Genomic DNA, 20,248 nt, shown 5'->3' with positions numbered 1-20,248 from the left:
TCAGAATAATAGTAGTAGTGTAAATTTCAAAATATCTTAAGTTCTCATTTTTAATGAGTAAAAGTCCTTTTAGAAAACTGGTCATGTGTTAAGGTTGGGTTTCCTGCTTAGATGTCTCTGAAACAGTACTCTCAAACTTTCAGCTCTCCCTGTTCTACTTCCAGGGAGGTCTTCACTTCAGAAATCCAAGACTCATATTCATCCAGCTTGGTGTCAAGTGGGCTGTTGCTGCCAGAATTATCTTGTGATTATTTGAGAGATGTATCAGTTTCTTCTGAAGTACAATCAACTGTAGAAGCCTTTGTAGCAGGTGTGTAACAAGGCAAGTGCCCAGCTGCTGCAACCACTCCTCTTGGAGCTACCCTCTCGATGACATGAGGACTCACGACCTCATGAAAGACTCCAGGGAGCAGTGTGTGGTTCTTGGGAGCCTTTTCTTTCCTTGGCAGCTCTTCCTGAAAAATGTATTATCCAAAAACACCAATATGAAGGTGTAAATAAGGAATGTTAAACATGCTCTTTTCTTCCCAGCTATGATGTCCAAGAGGAAATTATTTCGTTTATAAACATAGTATTGTGATTGCAGCAGTTGTATTAGTGTAAAATAAGCTGAGCTTTCTTTCACCATATGTTTAGGTGTTTGGTTGTGAAAATAGCTCAAAGGCTCTTGTGAGTAGAGAACACATTTTAGTGTCTATTGATAAAAATAAACTTGGGAGCTTTTATTAAAAATGGATTTGCTCTTTTAAGTTTAATTTAAATAAGTCAATGTCCAGCAACACTAGACTGTAGTATGTAGTGGTCTATAACATGTTGGAACCAATAAATCAGTCCTGTTTCTGATTTATACACCTTTAAAAAAAAAAATGGTGCAGTGTCCGTTGGGAATTATAACCAGGATTAGATTGGAACATGGGGGAAGTTTGGCATCATTTGGGTTTGAGTCTGCTGCATTCCTTTTTTTGGCCGGAGCACTTTGCAGGATCTTAGTTCCCCAGCCAGGGATTGAACATGGGCCCCCTACAGTGGAAGTGCAGAGTCCTAACCACTGGACCACCAGGTGAATTCCCTGAGTCTGCATTCTTAATGGAGAGATCCCTGGAAATTCCCTGTGATGTGGATTAACTTGGTGGATCTGGCATACAGTATAAACTCTGCTCACCCCCAACACATGCACACTTATTTTCATTCTGACTCCCTAGGACATGCTGTGTGTCAGATTTTTGGTTTAACATTACCACCAAGTAACTTTAAATGCCTCTTGAAAACATTTTACTCAAATATTTCTTTACTTTAGTGCCTTGTAAAGCAGAAATGTAGAACATGAACCTTTTTGCAACAGTGAAACTTTAAAGTATTTTTGCTCACATGTTAAGAAAATTGCAAGCATAGGCTTCTGAGGGTATGGTTATGAACTGCTTTTAGGACTCTTTCAGTGAGATCGGGTGTAGGAAAGACTTAAGAATAGTCTATGCTTAGCCACCAACTTAAGCCTTTTCAATTGTTGGAAATACTGGGCTTCCAAGTGAACATTTCATTTGAGCACAGGGTTTGTGGCTCAAAATGTGTTAGAAACCCTCTTTCCTGAAGGTCTTTGTGTTTTGTGGATTCTTTTGAGGAATTAGTTTTTCCTGGGCATAGCTTTTAGTTTTTAACTGACAGTTGAGCTTTGCATTTACATGTGGGTCACTTGTATATCAAGGTTTTGGGCTCCTTTTAAGGATGTGAAAGATGGACCTCTTTTTCAACACACTTCAGGGAGTTCTTTCCTGTCATCACCACAACGCTTAAGTTTCAGAACTCCCCATTCTTAGAATTGTCCTTTGTCCATCTTTTCTCAGCACCTACTCTGGGCTAGGAAATTATGGAAATCTTAAGACCTTCCTAGGGAGCATCTGAGAAGATAAGCCGAGATAGAGCTCACTTATCTCAACATTTACCATCTTTTATGTATAGACGTTATTAGTATTGGTTTTAATCAACTATTATTGCAGTGCTTGGTATAATACGGAAGTAAAAAAATACTACGTTTACATCTGTCTTAGTTGTTTCAGGTGTGTTGGTCCCAAAATCCTTTTTGTCAGGTCCTGCCAATGTAGCAGATTTTATTTTATTTTTTCTGTCACAGTCCTTTTGTGAGTAAGCTAAGGATTGGTAAACTAACCCTATGGTTACTTCAGAAGTCAGAGTTCCATTTCAGTGATGGTAATATATCCACTCTAATGTACTTTCAATCTTTCCTTTAGAGCAGGGCATGCTTTAACATACCTTTATTCATGTTGGTAGTACATTTATTTGTCAGCTGTTTTAGTTTGGCCTTTACTGTTTAAAATTATTCCACTTCACAAAAGTCTGTAGTGACAGAAAGCAGATAAAAATGGTTGCCTGAGTTGGACAAAAGGGACATGAAGAAATTTATCTTTATGGTAGTGCTGGTTACAATGGTGTATACATTAGTCAAAGCATGGGTGTACATTATTGCATGTAAACTGTTGATAAGATGGATGGAAAAGAAAGAAAAATTCAAATTTAGAGTTTACCTGAGAGCTTTAGACAAAAGATATAGAAGGAGCAAGGTTAAAATGTAGAAACTAGTCATAAAGAAAGGTTTGAAAGGCTATGAGAAGGCATGATAGGATGTTTTGGTACCACATGTGAATAAACTTTATTATACAGAGGTTTAGGAACTATGGGAATTTATATGTCTGAGAAATGGTTAATTGATTATGGGGGTGTCATTTAGTCTATCAAAGAGACTGAGAGTTGTGTTTGGTTTCCAAAAGAGCGATCCCGTGTTTTCTAGGAACGGGACTGCTGGGGAGACAGAGTTTTCCTTTTAACAGACAGGCATACCTCGTTTTATTGCGCTTGGCAAATACGGCATTTTTCACAGACTAAAGGTTTGTGGTGACCTTGCTTTGAGCAAGTCTATTGGTGCCATCTTTCCAACAGCATTATTTTTTAGTTAAGGTATATACATTGTTTGTGTTATTTCGGTGTGTGTGGGGTTTTTGGGTTTTTTTCCACACCTAATAGACTAGAGGATAGTGTAAGCATAACTTTTATAGGAACTGGGAAACTGAAAAGTTTGTGTGACTCGCGTTAATGCAATACTCACTTTATTACAGTGGTTTGGAACTGAACCTCCAAGGTATGCCTGTTAATTTGATCATTAGCATCTCTAGAGCTAGCCTAATTAGTTCTGTGCCTCAGTGTCTTCATCTGTAAAACAGAATAATACTGTCATAGTGGGGTTTTTTTTTAATATTTATTTATTCATTTATTTATTTTTGGCTGCATTGGGTCTTCGTTGCTACGCGCAGGCTTTGCGCAGGCTTTCTCGAGAGTTGCGAGTTGCGGCAAGCCGGGGGCTTCTCAGTGGGGGTGGCTTCTCTCGCTGCGGGGCACGAGCTCTAGGTGTGTGGGCTTAGTTGCTCCGCGGCGTGTGGGATCTTCCGGGACCACGCTTTGAACCCGTGTCCCCTGCATGGGCAGGCGGATTCTTAACCACTGCGCCACCAGGTAAGTCCCTGTCATAGTGGTTTTAAAGGTTAAGAGAATATTGTATAAGTACTTGGCACACTTATAAAAAGTGTCTGCTTTTAGATTTAAGCTAGTTTAGCAGGCAGTGAGAGTTGAATCTGTAGATTTTATAGTTTGAAAATAGTTGGAGCGGCCGCCCGCTCCATCTCCAGAGCGCCCTTCAACTGTCCCCTGACCTGCTTCTGAGTGCCAGTGCAGCTCGAGCCCGCCGACCATGCCCGCGGGCGTGTCCTGGACGTCCTACCTGAAAATGTTCCCTGCCAGCCTCCTGGCCATGTGCGCCGGCGCAGAGGTGGTGCACCGGTACTACTGGCCAGACCTGACAATACCTGAAATTCCACCAAAGCCTGGAGAACTCAAAACAGAGCTTTGGGGACTGAAAGAGAGACAACATGAACCTCAAAATTCATCTCTGCCAAGAACTCTGTGAATAATATTATGAGAATTAAATATGTACTTTTAGGAAAAAAAGAAAAAGAAAAAATAGTTGGAAAAAATTTCCTATCCCTATCACCATAACCTTACTTAACCTAGAAAAATTTCTGAAGAATGTGGGCATTCAGCAGGTAAGACTGGATTGAATGGGCCTGATGTTTGTGCAGCTGTTTAGGATCCTGATGTTAGAGGAAAATTAGCCTTCTTGTAAACACTAGATGTAGGAAATTGAGGTTCATCTTGTCCTGGCTTTAAAAGCTAGACTTTACATTTGGTAGCAGTTGCCTGTGATGGTCAGTAATTGATAACTCAAGGTTCCCAGGTAAATACTGCATAGAGTCTCATGAGTGGAAATACTAGGCTAAAGATCTTGATTAAGTATTTTTCATCATTAATAGAATAATTGATCTTTTTGAATGAGTAGGTTTTATCTGTTCTGTTGCTTTAGTGCATAGTTGAATATCCCTCTAAAATTGATGTTCCAGCTGGTCTTACATTGCTTAAAATAAACATGTATCCTCAAGCCTAAAATGTGTACTTTTTGGGTACAGATTTAAATCATTTCTGGTATCATAATCTAAGAGATTTGCTCAGCTAAACTGAATGTAGTTGAGTTCTTGGAAATAAAATTGTCATTTTTAAAATACTGCTTGTATTTTATGAAATTTGACTAATGCTCTGGCTTATTGATGAGTTTGTTTTGGTACAACCAAAAAGCCGACACTTTTTTAAAAAATTTATTTATTTAATTTATTTATTTTGGGCTGCATTGGGTCTTTGTTGCTGCACGTGGGCTTTTCTCTAGTGCGGTGAGCGGGAGCTACTCTGTTGTGACGCGCGGGCTTCTCATTGCGGTGGCTTCTCTTGTTGTGGAGCATGGGCTCTAGGCACATGGGCTTCAGTAGTTGTAGTTCGTGGGCTCTAGAGCGCAGGCTCAGTAGTTGTGGCGCACGGGCTTAGTTGCTCCGTGAAAGCCGACACTTTTGAGAACCATTGAAATGGAGTATATTTTTAGGACAAGGGCTGTCACCCATGGTGAACTCTTGCATAGAGCAGGGAGAGGGGAAAGGAAAGGGGGCAATCAAGGATGTAGGAAAAGCTGTGCAGGTTTTAAAATAGGTTGCCAAGAGCTGGTCTATGTCCGTTATAGTTAATGTGGCAACCAGAAATCAGTCCCAGGCAATGAGTAGCATCCTGTCTAGAGGACTTGTTTTGTTTATGGACTTTATATTAAAATAAATCTTTGCCTAAAGTAATGTAAGGATCAGTGAGTTCAGCAAAGAACATAAACTTACTGTGTGTGCCGCTCCAGAGGACAGTGGGTGATTTGGAGAAAGAGGGAAAACTTTGATTGGGGAGGGGTTGGATTTAGTCTGATGCCCTTTTAAAAATCAGAGTTCTTAGTAAATAAATGGTTTAGGATGTATAATAGGTTCCTAGCTTATGCCTAGTTTCAAATTATGATGGCATTTTTGTATTTCTGGCAGTTGGTGACTTAATTTTAGCTCTTCCGAGTCAACACTTAAACAAGCGATTTTAATATTGTTTTTTACAACCATCTTTTGAGGAAGTAGTTAAGGTAGTTAACTGAAGTTGACCTCAGATTGCGCAGCTATTAAATGACACAGCCAGGACTAGGTCTTCTGACTTGTAGTCCAGTAACATTTTCACCAATCAGCTCACCTCATAAGAGACTTAACATTGTTAACTTGATTTAACTAGTCCATTTTAGCTTGTGGTGGGATCTAGATAGTGTGTATCAAAACTACGGATTGTCCCCTAAAGTTGGCCTCCACTTTCACTCATTCCTATTGTTGATATTTACACACCACCTACTCTAGAATTTTACTTAGTAGACGTTTATCTGCAGTTACCTGGTAGCACACTGTTATGTGGCTGGCAGTGTATTGAAGTTCAGACTATTTTGATTTCTTAGCTGCAGACATTTACTCCGCTAGCTTTCTTTACTTAAAATGAGTAAAATTGTGTGTGTGATGGAGGAATCACGAAACAAGATGAATAAAACAGACTGGCTCTGCAACTCTGTATGTAAGGTGACCATGTTTACTTGTAATATTTTGTGCATATGTGTCAATTACCTTCTCAAGAAATTGTCATATTAAGCTTATTTTTTTAATGTATAAATTCACATTTATTTGCTTTAAAATGGGCACTAAAGGAAAGGATATTAGTGATCTAGTATTTCTGAAAGTGTTAAGTGATCACAGATTCTTCACTGAATTGGGTACTTCTTATTAACACACTCTCATTGACAACTCATACATTAGGTTTGACTAATAATACAGACTTGGAAATAACTTCTATTTTGACAGTTTGTTGCATATTCTAAGGACCCAGACGTAAGGCTTGGTGGCCCGTCTCTTGTTTTTCCTGGTTTATGACTTTCGGCTTTGTGGAATACGGCTGAGATGAAAGGATTTATTGACGATGCAAACTACTCCGTTGGCCTGTTGGATGAAGGAACAAACCTTGGAAATGTTATTGATAACTATGTTTATGAACATACCCTGGTAAGTGTGTCATCTCACATTTCTGAAAACAGTGTTATAAATTTCTGAAATCTGAAGCATCAATGCTTTGTTTCCAAGGTCTTAATATAATAAAAGTACTTTGTTCCAGGTTGTCTTGACTTGACAACCCCAGTTCCCCTTGAGAAGTGATGAGATTTTCTTTCTAGCTCACATTAAAAAAAAATGCTTCTGGACAGCCCTTTCTCTTCTGTGCTTTATAGCACCTGTTTTGTTTTTTGTGTGTGTGGTACACGGTCCTCTCCCATTGCGGAGCACAGGCTCCGGACGCGCAGGCTCAGCGGCCATGGCTCACAGGCCCAGCCGCTCCGCGGCATGTGGGATCTTCCCCCTGCATCGGCAGGCGGACTCTCAACCACTGTGCCACCAGGGAAGACCTGTATGTTCTTTTATTTTCTTGATATGTTGCCAGCTATCCACTTAATCAGTACATGGCTTCTTACCCATTTTTCTCAACTGTGTACTTCCGTAGATTTTAATTTATATTTCAGATAATCTTGGTTGTGTATGTTGAATGAGAATTTATACTGAATGCTTACTCTCCACTGCCCAAGTGTCAATTTCTATAGAATCATATTTATTGCTACTTAAGATCATTTTTGTTTTGTACTTACTGATAGAAAAATTTTGTTTACTGCCTTACTGATAGAATTTTTGTTGAAGCTAATTTCCCATATTCCCCAAATTCGAAGAATTGTTTTTGTGTTACTGGTGTTCAGTAATAGGATATCCAAAAAACTTTCTTCTTCTCTTGACCTTTACAAACGTGCTTAAGTCTTCTCACACACCAGCAAAATCCTGTTATTTCTCTCTTCTGCCATCAGAATTCTTTTTGGGGGGTGAGGAAGAGTGACGCTTGTCCTACCGTTCAGTCTAAGTCATTCTGCAGTTAATTCTCTGATGTCACTAGTCTTAGTCACTTTTACAACACACTTCCTGGGGATGGCAGCATGTTTTTTAAGGATGGGCTAACTTCAGTACAACTGTCCTATATATGTGCCACCCGTAACCCATAATTTCTGTTTGTGTCTGTTTCTTGGTCCGTATGTTCCAGTAATGTATATCTTCAAATAATGTGGACTATAGAAAACAGTAATAGCTTCATGGCTTTTCAAACAATATTTGGATGTTGTATGTTTTTAATAAGATTATTTTGTCTTCCATCTAACATTGGGTAATTTATGCTCTGGATGACATGCATAGTCATCTCTCTACCCCTAGAGTAGCCCCAACTTCGAAATCATTACACATCTCTCCCAATCCCTAATTAAAATCTGTTTGTTTGTTTGTGTCACGCTATGTGGTTTGTGGGATCTTAGTTCTCCAACCAGGGATTGAACCCAGGCCACAACAGTGAAAGCGCAAGTCCGAACCACTGGACCTCCCGGGAAATCCCCCAGTTTTCTTTCTTTTGAGGGAAGAATATCCTTACTCATATTTATCTGACATTTAGTGTACTTCTGTATTTTTAAATTCAAGTTTGCCACCTAAATGCACACAAACTACCAACTTTATCTCCTTAAAAATTGGTTTCTTTTGTTTCCTTGTTTTACTGTTGTTAAGTGAAATTCGTAATGGAGATACAGCTTTTTGTTTAGGTTTCCTCATTCTACTCACCGTATTAGGAAATTAGATTGTATACTGCTAAAGTAGGTTTATTTTAAACGGTTAAGGAAAGCATGGAAGGAAATAGGTAGTCTCCTTCCCCTCCACTCCCCAAAAGTAAAATTGAGTCAATTCTGAAGTAGAAAGCCACTATAATTGATATATTTTTTTTATCGAAGAGAATATTTTCTATACCAGCATTAGCATAGCACAGCACAGAGTCAAATTTAAAAAGAAACAAGCCTTAAGTGTGGTAGTATGTAAATGTTTATTTTGGCTCATTTGTGGAGGAAAAGGGAGTTATTTCCTATTTATGATACTCTGTTTTCTATAGTTTTTTATGTTTTTCTTTTTCATAACCATAATAGACAGGGAAAAATGCATTTTTTGTGGGAGATCTTGGAAAGATTGTGAAGAAACACAGTCAGTGGCAGAACATAGTGGCTCAGATAAAGCCATTCTACACAGTAAAGTGCAACTCCACTCCAGCTGTACTTGAGATTCTGGCAGCTCTTGGAACTGGATTTGCTTGTTCCAATAAAGTAAGTCATTTTCATTACTTTATTACTAAACTGCAACATTTTAAAATTGACTAATTTTTGGTGACCCACAGCAGTAGAACAGTTGCAAGGAAGTTTTGACTTTTGAATGTGTTTCCTAACTCTTGTTTAAATTTGCAGTTTAATATTGGAAATTTACAAACTTTCAAGTGTACCTTTCAAGGAACGTTTCAGTGAGATGAGATTTTATAAGCTTTATTTTTCTTTAATCAAAAACTGTTATTCCTCATTTTTAGCCTAGAGCTAGCTTGACCAAATTACTTCTTATGACAGCAAGATAATATCCTAAACTATGAGATTTCTCTGATGGTAATTACAGGCGTACCTCAGAGGTACTGCAGATTGTATTCTAGACCACTGCAATAAAGTGAGTCACATGAATATTTTGGTTTCTCAGTCCATATAAAAGTTTATACTACATTGTGGTCTATTAAGTGTGCAATAGCATTATGTCTAAAATATCATGTACATACATCAAATAAAATAATGCTGTTGAAAAAATGGTGCCAGTAGACTTGCTCAACACAAGGTTGCCACAAATCTTCAATTGTAAAAATGCAGCATCTGCAAAGTGCAATAAAATGAGATATGCCTGTATACCTTTTTTAAAAAAAAATAGGATCAGTATTTAATTTTAATTTTATTTTTTGGCTGCTTTGGGTCTTTGTTGCTGCGTGTGGGCTTTCTCTAGTGCAAGCAGGGGCTGCTCTTTGTTATGGTGTGCAGGCTTCTCATTGTGGTGGCTTCTGTTCATTGCGGAGCATGGGCCTAGGCGCACAGGCTTCAGTAGTTGTAGTTGTGGCTTGCGGGCTCTAGGGTGCAGGCTCAGTAGTTGTGGCGCACAGGCTTAGTTGCTCCGCAGCTTGTGGGATCTTCCCGGACCAAGGCTCGAACCTGTGTCCCCTGCATTGGCAGGTGGATTCTTAACCACTGCACCACCAGGGAAGTCCCTGTGTATACCTTTTTAAAAGGTTTTTAACAGAGTACAGTATGGTAAGCATTACCGGAATCTGAACTATGACATACATAATCCTAATTTAACCTTATATAATTTGAATTTAACCAAAAAATAAAGGTATGGGGTAGTGATTGAGAAGTAATAGAAAGCTTGCCTTTTAGATGACACTGTTTAAAATCTGTTTTTAGACTGAAATGGCTTTAGTGCAAGAATTGGGTGTATCTCCAGACAACATCATTTACATAAGTCCTTGCAAGCAAGTGTCTCAAATAAAGTATGCAGCAAAAGTTGGAGTGAATATCATGACATGTGACAATGAAGTCGAATTGAAGAAAATTGCACGTAATCACCCAAATGCCAAGTAAGTGTAAAACTAGGTACATGGGAATATTATTACCTAGGGTTTGGGGTTGTCTTTAGCCTGGGAAAAGGGGGCATTTATGTAGAGCAGTGGTATATGTTGTGATTACTGTGACTTATTTCAAGTTCCTTTATGGAAAATGCTACTAGCATTTTATTGGCTACTTCTGATCCTTCCTGTGGAGCTGGAATGAGATAAGGGCATTTTGGGATATGAATTTATAATCTTTAATTCAAGGAAGAGAATCTGGTTGGTAGGATAATCAAATTAGAGCCACAGCTATATTCTCACAATTACATTAACCATGCTAGTTATTTGTCATATTGGGAACAGGATGTGTTTTGGTCAGCTTTTTTCCTGGTTAGCTGAGGGTTTAATCTGCCCTTAGATGTTTCTTGAATGGTTGTCCTTTGTGTCAGTGTCTTAGGAGCCTAGTCCATAGATTCCTGGGATTTCTTGAAGGCCCTTCTCCTCAAACAGGAAGTTTAATGTTTTTACTTGTACCTACATGCATCCCAAGAGTTACTTTTTTAACTAAAAACTTCACTTTTTAAAAGCAAAAAAATTTAAGGCAAAATTAATATTGCCATGAATTGGTATATCAAGAGGATTTTACAATATACTGAAAGTATATTAGTACAAAATTGTTTCCTTTTTAATAAGTTATTGTGTATGTTATATGTTGCCGAAAATGTGTATCATATCCATATTTCCCTTGTATTCATAATTTTCTTATTGACTTTAATGGTATTCTTAGAAAGGTATCCTGACAGGATTTATTACTCTGAAAACCTTTGTTTTGATAAAGGCCAGTTTTTTGATAAAGTGGTTCTAGGGAACCGCTTGTCTCTCTTAAAAGTCTTCTGGGGGTGGTGGTGGGGGAGTCTTCCTTTTCTGTGACCTGATTTGCGGTGTTTACTGTATTAGATTATAAATGGAATGGTATATTCTTGATAGAGCTGGTTCTACTTGTAGGTAGAATAATTTAGCTTTTACAAACAGCATTTTTGTATAATTGCATTTTTTTAGTGGTTTGTAATTACTTGGAGATTGCCTGATAGTCATGATCATTTTGCCTTGGTTGGCGTGGTTTGGAAGGAGATACCAAATAGATTTGAATCAGCAGTCTAAAAGGCTGCTGTTGAGATATGTAAAATAACTTAGGACTGCCTAATTTTTTTGTTAGTTGTACAAAATTAATGGGAGGAATGTTCAGAATAAGTGGTAGAAGGTTCGCTAACTAGAACAATTTAGGAAATTTGGAACATTTAAAGCCCTGATCGTTTTTTACTGAAAGACAACGATGGCATTGCTATTCAATTTAGTCTTTCTAGGTGGATTTATGGACTGATGGACTTGATTTGAAAGTAATGTCTTTCATTACAGAGCCCAACCGACTCTTGATGCTACAACAGAGTCTTAACTTCCTGCATTTTCCAAATTCCCATCCTTGTAAGCTTCATGCTTTAGGCCCTAATTGCTAGTTTTTTCTCTATACAGGATTGTTTTTCATTAGGTTCACTTGATTCATCCGTCGCTGGATTTTGGAGCGCTGACAACATAATCAACACACTTCCTACAATCTTCAGGCTTCACATGTGCTGATGATGATGTAAACCAACTCTGCCCCAATCATCTTCCCCTTCTCTTAGGGTCTTACTACATATTGCAACAGAAGATAATATTGGAGGTGAAGAGGGTAACATGAAGTTTGGCACTACCCTGAAGAACTGTAGGCATCTTTTGGAATGTGCTAAGGAACTTGATGTCCAAATTATTGGGGTTAAGTGAGTATTTGTTTTAAACTTCATTTTGTGATGATAATCTTTGTCTTTATGTTACTGATTTAGAATTTCATTTGCATGAACTCTAATAGATTCAACTTTGGGTTTAATATACACATTTCCCTTAGTTCAGGAAAGCAACTAAATATGCTTATCCTTCATACTGTTTTGTACCTGTACCTTCCCCTCACCCAGTAAAGAGAGAAAATAGTAAATAACAATTCAGCTAGTAATGTAAATCACCTCTTTTTAAATTGAATGGAGGGATTTACTAGAATTCTAATGAATACCAAAATGGCATTCAGCTTCTAAGTTGTTGGAGATGTCATTTCATTTTTTCTTTTTCCTATCCTAAGACTTTTTCTCTTCTTTTTAATTCCTCAGGAGCACTTCAAAAAATCAGTAGACTTTGTTTTACCCTCTCAGCTTTCTGTGTGAGGAAACTAAGACCCAGAGAGTTAATGATTTTGATCATAGTTTCAGAACCATGATCTGAATCAAATTTGGAGCAGCTTAATGCTCCAAATTTTAAAATTGCTCATAAAGATGGATAAAGAATCACCACTGTTAAGCTTAAATCTACCATACTTGATAATATTAACAGTATTGGAGAGTTTTCATAGTTCAGCTAAATTTTATTGTTAACACACGGGAAAATTGATTTGGGGTATATTCTTCTATGAATTTTAACATATTTTTGTAACCACTGCCACAGTCAGGGTACAGAAAGAACCATATTTCAATTCAATTTATTTTATTTTTTGGCTGCACCATGCAGTTTGTGGGATCTTTGTTCCTCAACCAGGGATTGAACCCGGGCCGCCTGCAGTGGAAGCATGGAGTCCTAACCACTGGACCGCTAGGGAATTCCCTATTTAAATTTAAATAGTCTGAATCATTGATAAGTATCACTGTTAATGAATACTAACCAGTATCAGTACTACTCAGCTGAATTAATGTTCACTTGTATTTATTTCACAGTAGATACATTTTTATATTTTTAGATAAAATTGTGCGTTCAAATTAAAGGTTTTGTAGGGTGATGCTTGTTACTTTACCATATATGCATAAAAAGCATGTCCCTATCTGATAGTCATGAAGCATAACTGATAACTTATAAAAAATTGTTTATAAAATTACAGTATTATCCTAATATTGGATAATACTTTTCTAAAAGGCTGGTATTGTAACTTGGATGATTAGAGGCTCGTGCTTCTAATGCTTTAAATATTTGGTAAGGTTAATGTGAATATTTTTTGTGTCAGTATGGTGAATGAGAAAGGACTTACAGGAAAGGCCTCTAAAACTTGCAGCAGCTTCAAATTTATTACTCTTATTTCTTTCAGATTTCATGTTTCAAGTGCTTGCAAAGAATCTCAAGTATATGTACATGCTTTATCTGATGCTCGATGTGTATTTGACATGGCTGTAAGTTTTTCCCTTAAATTATTTTGATATTTTAAGCCAGGATGTTATCTAAGATTCAGTGGTTTTCTACCTCTGAAGTACGCTCATTCATTCTTTTTTATGACACGCACATTTTAAAAAATGGGTGTGAAGGGATTAAATAGTAATTTACTTGCATATGTCTAAAGATAATACAGAAACGTCAGGAAGACAATATATATAACATTGAATGAATCTGCTTCTGTTAGTAGAAAGCAAGAAATTTACTAAAGGTCAGAACAGAGATTATTTACCTCCCTTTTTTTTTTTGAAATGTCCCTATATGCATTACAATTTGGAAAAGCATTTAAAGATTTTCCCCCCTCCACATCTCTAGGGAGAATTTGGCTTCACAATGAACATGTTAGACATTGGTGGAGGCTTCACAGGAACCGAATTTCAATTGGAAGAGGTAAACCTTGTTCAGTGGGTGGACATACTGGAATAATCTCTCATTCTTTACTGCTTACCTGGTAGATTTGTAGACGAGAGTTTTTAGAGCAGCAACTAAAGGTGTAACATTGTTTAAAATTTTATTCTAAGAAAATGAATAGGCAATGAGAAGATAGCTTAACTTTGAAAAGTTTAAACTCTATAGCATAATTTTATCACAGAAAGTTTCTATTTTCAGTACTTGATGGCACAGATGAATTCATAACTTGGAGAGCTTGAGCTATTTTATCCAGATACACACCACTCCTCACCTTCCTAATATATAGAAACTGATTTGAAATTTTGTTCCTTCATTGATAGTGATTGAATATAGAGACATGACTTTAAACAATCACCAGTAGCCATTTGCCATTGGAGTTAAGAAAATTTTTTTTAATGCCATTATGATAGTTAGAAAATAAACTTTGATGACTTGAAAGCCTGCTTTATCACAAAGCTTCATGGTCTATAATTCAAATACTTAATTTTCCTAGAAAATTTAATAGCTATTAGTCTCTTAATATTGTGAATTATCTAATCCAATATTAAAACCATAATGTGGGGTTTTAAATCCATAGGTTAATCATGTTATCAGCCCTTTGTTGGATGTCTACTTTCCTGAAGGATCCGGCATTAAGATTATTTCTGAACCCGGAAGCTACTATGTGTCTTCTGCATTTACACTTGCAGTTAATATCATTGCAAAGAAAGTTGTTGAAAATAAGTTTTCCTCTGGAGGTAAGTTAAAAAGTTTATAGTTTTGTTTCTGTTAGTAGGTAATTCCAGTTAGTTCGAAGATGAGTTTATCAGATACTACTCAGGTACAAATTTACTGTAGGACATTTCATGGATTATAAAGTTGTGGGTGGTCTTCATCCATCAGTAGGCAGCAGCTAGGGAGCTTTTCAAAATGCCCTAGCCAAGGTCCCATTCCATAATAAGACTTTCTGAATCCAACTCTCCTTGATACTGATGTTGAGATAGGCTTATTTTAGATAAACTTACCCACGTGATTGATTCCCCTTAAGAACCAGTACAGTCTTAAATGTATGATTTGACAAGTTAATGAAGGCTTACACTGTCATCTCTGTCAAGCTACAAATAATTTTCGTATCTTAAAGTTTTTTCTCAGTTTTGTTCCTTTGCCAGATAATCACTCTGATTATTTTTCCACCATAGATTAGTTTGGGCTGCTCTTGAACTTCATATAAATGAGGTCATATAACATATATTCTTCTGTTTAAGACAGCTCAGTATAATGTCTGAACCATTTTGTTTTACATTTATTGCCAATTAATATTCCATTTTCTGAATGAATATACATTGTATATTCATTGTATCCATTCTCTTGCTGATGATTATTTGATTGTTCCCAGTTTTGGGCTATTAAGAATAAAACTAGGGCTTCCCTGGTGGCGCAGTGGTTAAGAGTCCGCCTGCCGATGCAGGGGATATAGGTTTGTGCCCCGGTCTGGGAAGATCCCACATGCCGCGGAGCGGCTGGGCCCGTGAGCCATGGCCGCTAAGCCTGCGCATCTGGAGCCTGTGCTCCGCAACGGGAGAGGCCACAACAGTGAGAGGCCGGCGTACCACAAAAAAAAAAAAAGAATAAAACTATTACTACATTCTTGTACTACTGGAATTGTGGACATTTTTCATTTCTCTTAGGTAAATGATTAAGAATAGAATTGCTGGGTCACAGAGTAGGTGTCTGCAAAGATTTCAGAATGGTGTTACTATTTTGCCCCTCCGATGACAATGTATATATGCAAGTTCTGGTTGCTCCCCACCTTTACTGACTTTTTGTGGGGGGGGGTCAGTGTTTTAAATTTTATCCATTCAGTAGGCGTATGGTGGTGGTATTTCAGTGTGTAGTTTTAATTTGCATTTACCTGGTGACAAATGATGTAGAGCACTTTTTTCATGTCTTCATTGGTTATCCTCCTTTGTGAAGTGTGTTCAGTATTTTAGGCTAACAGTTTTAAGGTATGTCAGTATATATATATCGGTGTTTATGTTTTGAGGAATGTGAAACCTACGAGTCAGTTCTGTAAATACTAATTCAGACTTTAATACACCTTTTAGATGTTTGACTCTAAACTCATCTTTACTTTTCCTGTTTCATTTCAGTAGGAAAAACCGGAAGTGATGAACCAACCTTCATGTATTATATGAACGATGGTGTTTATGGTTCTTTTGCAAGTAAACTGTCTGAGGACTTAAATACCATTCCAGAGGTTCACAAGGCAAGTTTTATTACATATAATATAAAAACTGCTTATATGGCAGTTTATGAACGAGCTGTTATTTTTAAGATACATCCCAGTTTTTGGAGAAATATTTTAGGATGGGGGAAGGTTGCCCCTTTTTTGAGGATTTGCATATCTCTGGCTGAGTTCCTTTAGTTGCTTCCTTAGATAGAGTTAAGGAGCATCACTGCCGCTGGTTCTAGGCCTTTCTTCCAGGGGCACATTTGATCTGAGATAGTGAAAAAATGCTCTTATCCACCTTCAAATTCAGTGCCTGCCTGAGTAAAAACCTAACAAAACAACAACCTTTTTTTCTCCTACAGAAATACAAGGAAGATGAGCCTCTGTTTACAAGCAGCCTTTGGGGTCCATCCTGTGATGAGCTTGATCAAATTGTGGAAAACTGTCTTCTTCCTGAGCTGAATGTGGGAGATTGGCTTATCTTTGATAATATGGGAGCAGATTCTTTCCATGAACCATCTGCTTTTAATGATTTTCAGAGGCCAGCTATTTATTATATGATGTCATACAGTGATTGGTAAGATGTTGTTTTTGTTTTAAAGCAGATTTGAGGTGACAGAACGTTTGCTAATTTTAATTCTGTAATGAACGCACAACTTAAAAGTAATAGCAAAATGATCTTTTAAGAGTAATTGGGGGACTTGCCTGGTGACGCAGTGGTTAAGAGTCCGCCTGGCAATGCAGGGGACACGGGTTTGAGCCCTGGTCCAGGAAGATCCCACATGCTGCGGAGCTACTGAGCCCGTGAGCCACAGCTGCTGAGCCCATGTGCCACAACTACTGAAGCCCGCACGCCTAAAGCCTGAGCTCCGCAACAAGAGAAACCACTGCAATGAAGCCCGCGCACCGCAATGAAGAGTAGCCCCTGCTTGATGTAATTAGAGAAAGCCCGCGTGCGGCAATGAAGACCCAACACAACCAAATAAATAAATGAAAATTAAAAAAAAAAAGAGTAATTGGAAGACCACTTATTTTACAGTCCTATTTCATTGTCCATTTGTTATGTGGTTGTGTGCTCTTTATCCTTAAATTCAAATTTTCTTTTTTCTTATGTAGGTATGAGATGCAAGATGCTGGAATTACTTCAGACACAATGATGAAGAACTTCTTCTTTGTGCCTTCTTGCATTCAGTTGAGCCAGGAAGACAACTTTTCCACTGAAGCTTAAGCAGGCATTAACGCTTTTTTAGATATGAAGTTGCAGGTTAAGCTTGTCTGGTCTACATTCCAGTGTGGAAAAAATTTGAACAATCTTATTCTGTTAATTCTCTTGGAAACAAAAACTACTAGTAATAGCTGTTTGGGACCAGACAAAATTAGCTCTCACCTATAATTCACTGGGGGTAATTGGGAGATTAAGATAATGTATCCACATTTAAACTTACCAGTTTGCCCCACCCCTTAAGCGTTTAAAATAAAATATGCAACAAAATGGATGACTTAGTGGAGATGGAAGCCCATTAATTGGGTTCCCCATTAAACCGTTTACATACAAGTACACAGTTTTTATACTAAGGATTCGTGTTTAAAAAGTCTTGTAAAGTTAATGTCTTTCACCCAGATATATCAAATGTCAGTGGAAGACCAGGGTGATTTCATTAGATACGTTTAGTGTATTTAGAATGTGTAAATTTGTGCTTTGAACTGTAGTTTAATAAATGTACAATTGCATCATAGTATTTGTTGTATTTGACCTAATGTAACCCTTGTATGATTGCAATAAAATTTTGTGTAGATTTTACTGTTTTTTTCAGGCTAAAACTTTGGGAAAGGGGCTAGCTAGCAAAGGTAGTTTTGAAATAGATGTGTATATGGACTGTTTAGAAGGTTATTTTCCTTTATAGCCCATTTAAGTTTAGTTTGGCTCAGTACATTTTTCAGTTATTTAATTAGTAATTTAAGTAAAATGTTTGGTAAATCATTGTGAAGTTGAGATTCATTATGGAGAGTTGATGTGCAGTAAGCATGATGTTTAACAATTTTAACACCAAAAATGTTAATCCTTCATAAACCAATTGTAATAATTAATAGGTGTTTCTGTACAGATAGAATGCATAGAGTACCTTAGTAAATCTTTGAATCACAAATCTTTTGACTGAAATGGAAGATTCTCTTAAGTACCTTGAAAAACCTTTGGGGGAGGGAAATAAAATTGCAGAAAACTGCAGCGCACTAAATCTTAAAGAAGGGCTACATCTATATCCAGAAACCTGATGCTCCTTTGCACGGAATATTATTTAAATTGAAAATTGTGAGGTGGGGTGGGGAGAAGCACACCTATTTTCAGTTTCTCAATTGCAGTGATTTCAGACTTAGGGTTTGTTTTGTTTTAGCTGTTCACTTAGCTTCTTGTTATTTCCCATTTGTTCAGCTTAGTGTAGTTTTAATTCTTTTCATACTAAAATTTTATGGTGATTGGGGGAAGTGAGTTAGAGTCACTAACATGACAGTTGTTGCCAGGAATTTGCGTTGTTCACTGCTAGTATATTAGTTATCCTAGATCTCAGAATCACAATAGTAATAAGCAACAGGGGTCATTTTTTCCTAACTTACTCTATGTTCAGATGTGGAATTTCTGTCTACCAAGAGGAAATGTGACTTCACTTTGGTGCCAATGGACAGAAAATTCTACCTGTGCTACATAGGAGAAGTTTGGAATGCACTTAATAGCTGGTTTTTACACCTTGATTTCAAGGTGGAAGGAAATTGATCATGAATCTCTAATAAATTTCAATCTCTTAAACCAGTAGGTGCTTAATATTTTTGATTTGATTAATTCCCATTTGAATTTTGTGGGTCCTATTAATTTAAAAAAAAGACCCCAATCTGTTGTCATCTAAATTACCTTTGGGCTTTTCCAAGATGTAATGTGGGGTTTTATGCAAAATTCCAAGCTACCATGCAACTTTTTTAAACTGTAATGAGGAGGAATTGTTCCTAACCTTCTTTACTTGTGCTTTTTGGTCCAGAAATGCCAAATCTTTTAAGAGATGGTACAACTTTGAGTCATTGGCCTGACTATACAACTTTGAGTTTCATGGCGTGTCGATTTTGCCATATTTATAGGAGAGCTATTCTGTGTATAACAGCTCAGAGTTGCAAGTAAGACATGAATGATACGGTAACTTTAAGAAATATCTGTGTTGTATTTGAAGACTGTTTGCCATAAATCTGAAGTTTGAACTTATGTATTTCAATTTGGTTTGCTTAAAATAATGTTAACAATTTTTTTTAAACTATTGTAATCTCAGTTCAGAATTTAACTGAAACTATAAAACCCAAATGATTTCTATATAGTAAATTGAACTGTAAAGGTAACTTGTGTGTGATTCTGAATACACAGATAAAATGTTTTTATTCCTCCTTACATTTTAGTTTTGCTTTGCTTTGGCTTCTGTCGTGAAAGACTTGTAATTTTACATATCAGCTTTGTGTGTTAACTTGTAAGCATTCTTTCAGAATCTTGCTTTATCACATAGTAACAAATTGAATCTGGTAAAATGATTCTGGATATTACATACGGAATACTGAAGGCTTTGATAAAGTCCAATATATATGTGAGCCCAAAGATTTTTCTTTGGGTCACATATTCACCAGCTTCCTAACAGGTTTAAACTTACACTTAAATAGTTCTGTATAAATTAAGCTAGATATTCCTTCCAAGTAAATGTGGGCGCTGATATTGAACGCAAATTTGGGTTGAAAAAGCCACACCAGTTTTTTTTGGGGTTTTTTGTCTCTTTTTGGGGAGTTACTCTTGATTTCCTCACAGTAGTTATTAGCAACTTGAGCAGTAATGTAGTAAAGGATGCTTGCTTAATTGGCTTGAAAGTATGAAATCAGAAAAAAAAAATCTTAATCTTGCATATTCAAGTTGTGAATAAATCTTACAAATACTTTAATCCCTGCCTCATCCATCCTGAAGTAGGGATAGAAGTATGGTATAAAGTGTTTGCAGATGCAGGCTTTCAGGGGAAGAAACCTGGCCTAGGGGTAAGAAACAAAAACTAGTTCTAGTCTAGCTTTTGCTGGAGGCTGATCTTTACCTACTTAAAGGGATAAGCTACCAGCTTTTGTGTGTTGTCTTGGAGCAGGTAAGCACCATCTTTCTTACTCCTGAATTCCATGACCTATATTGGCTTCAGTTTCAAAAGCAGTTCCATTTTAATCTTTGAAATCCTGATTCTACCATAATACCACTTATGCCTGTCAAAACCCTTTGTAGTTGATGGATTAGGAAGAAATTTAGCACTGGGTCAATTATGGGAAAGTGCAAAGTTAATCCACAGCTGGCTAACAGACGAA

At 37.1% G+C, this 20,248-nt stretch overlaps 1 protein-coding gene across 3 annotated transcripts in view; it reads left to right on the top strand.

Moving 5' to 3' along the window:
• The window catches only part of AZIN1 (antizyme inhibitor 1), a 32,360-nt gene extending 13,003 nt beyond the window's left edge, over positions 1-19,357 (top strand). Inside the window, exons 3-13 of one of the 3 annotated variants that reach the window (XM_082858479.1) lie at positions 165-310; positions 6,312-6,509; positions 8,501-8,674; positions 9,839-10,011; positions 11,664-11,798; positions 13,142-13,223; positions 13,579-13,653; positions 14,252-14,411; positions 15,804-15,919; positions 16,246-16,460; positions 17,000-19,357. In XM_082858479.1, the coding sequence (XP_082714605.1) occupies positions 6,408-6,509; positions 8,501-8,674; positions 9,839-10,011; positions 11,664-11,798; positions 13,142-13,223; positions 13,579-13,653; positions 14,252-14,411; positions 15,804-15,919; positions 16,246-16,460; positions 17,000-17,111 (1,344 nt within the window). In that variant the 5' untranslated portion in view covers positions 165-310; positions 6,312-6,407 and the 3' untranslated portion in view covers positions 17,112-19,357. The remainder of the gene's footprint in view (positions 1-164; positions 311-6,311; positions 6,510-8,500; positions 8,675-9,838; positions 10,012-11,663; positions 11,799-13,141; positions 13,224-13,578; positions 13,654-14,251; positions 14,412-15,803; positions 15,920-16,245; positions 16,461-16,999) is intronic. The other 2 variants (XM_082858480.1, XM_082858478.1) reach the window with 2 other exon arrangements.
• Positions 19,358-20,248: the final 891 nt, after the last annotated feature.

Source organism: Leucopleurus acutus (assembly GCF_964270905.1).
Source record: "Leucopleurus acutus genome assembly, chromosome: 17".
Classification (NCBI taxonomy): Eukaryota; Metazoa; Chordata; class Mammalia; order Artiodactyla; family Delphinidae; genus Leucopleurus; species Leucopleurus acutus.
This window is presented reverse-complemented; position numbering and strand designations above follow the sequence as displayed.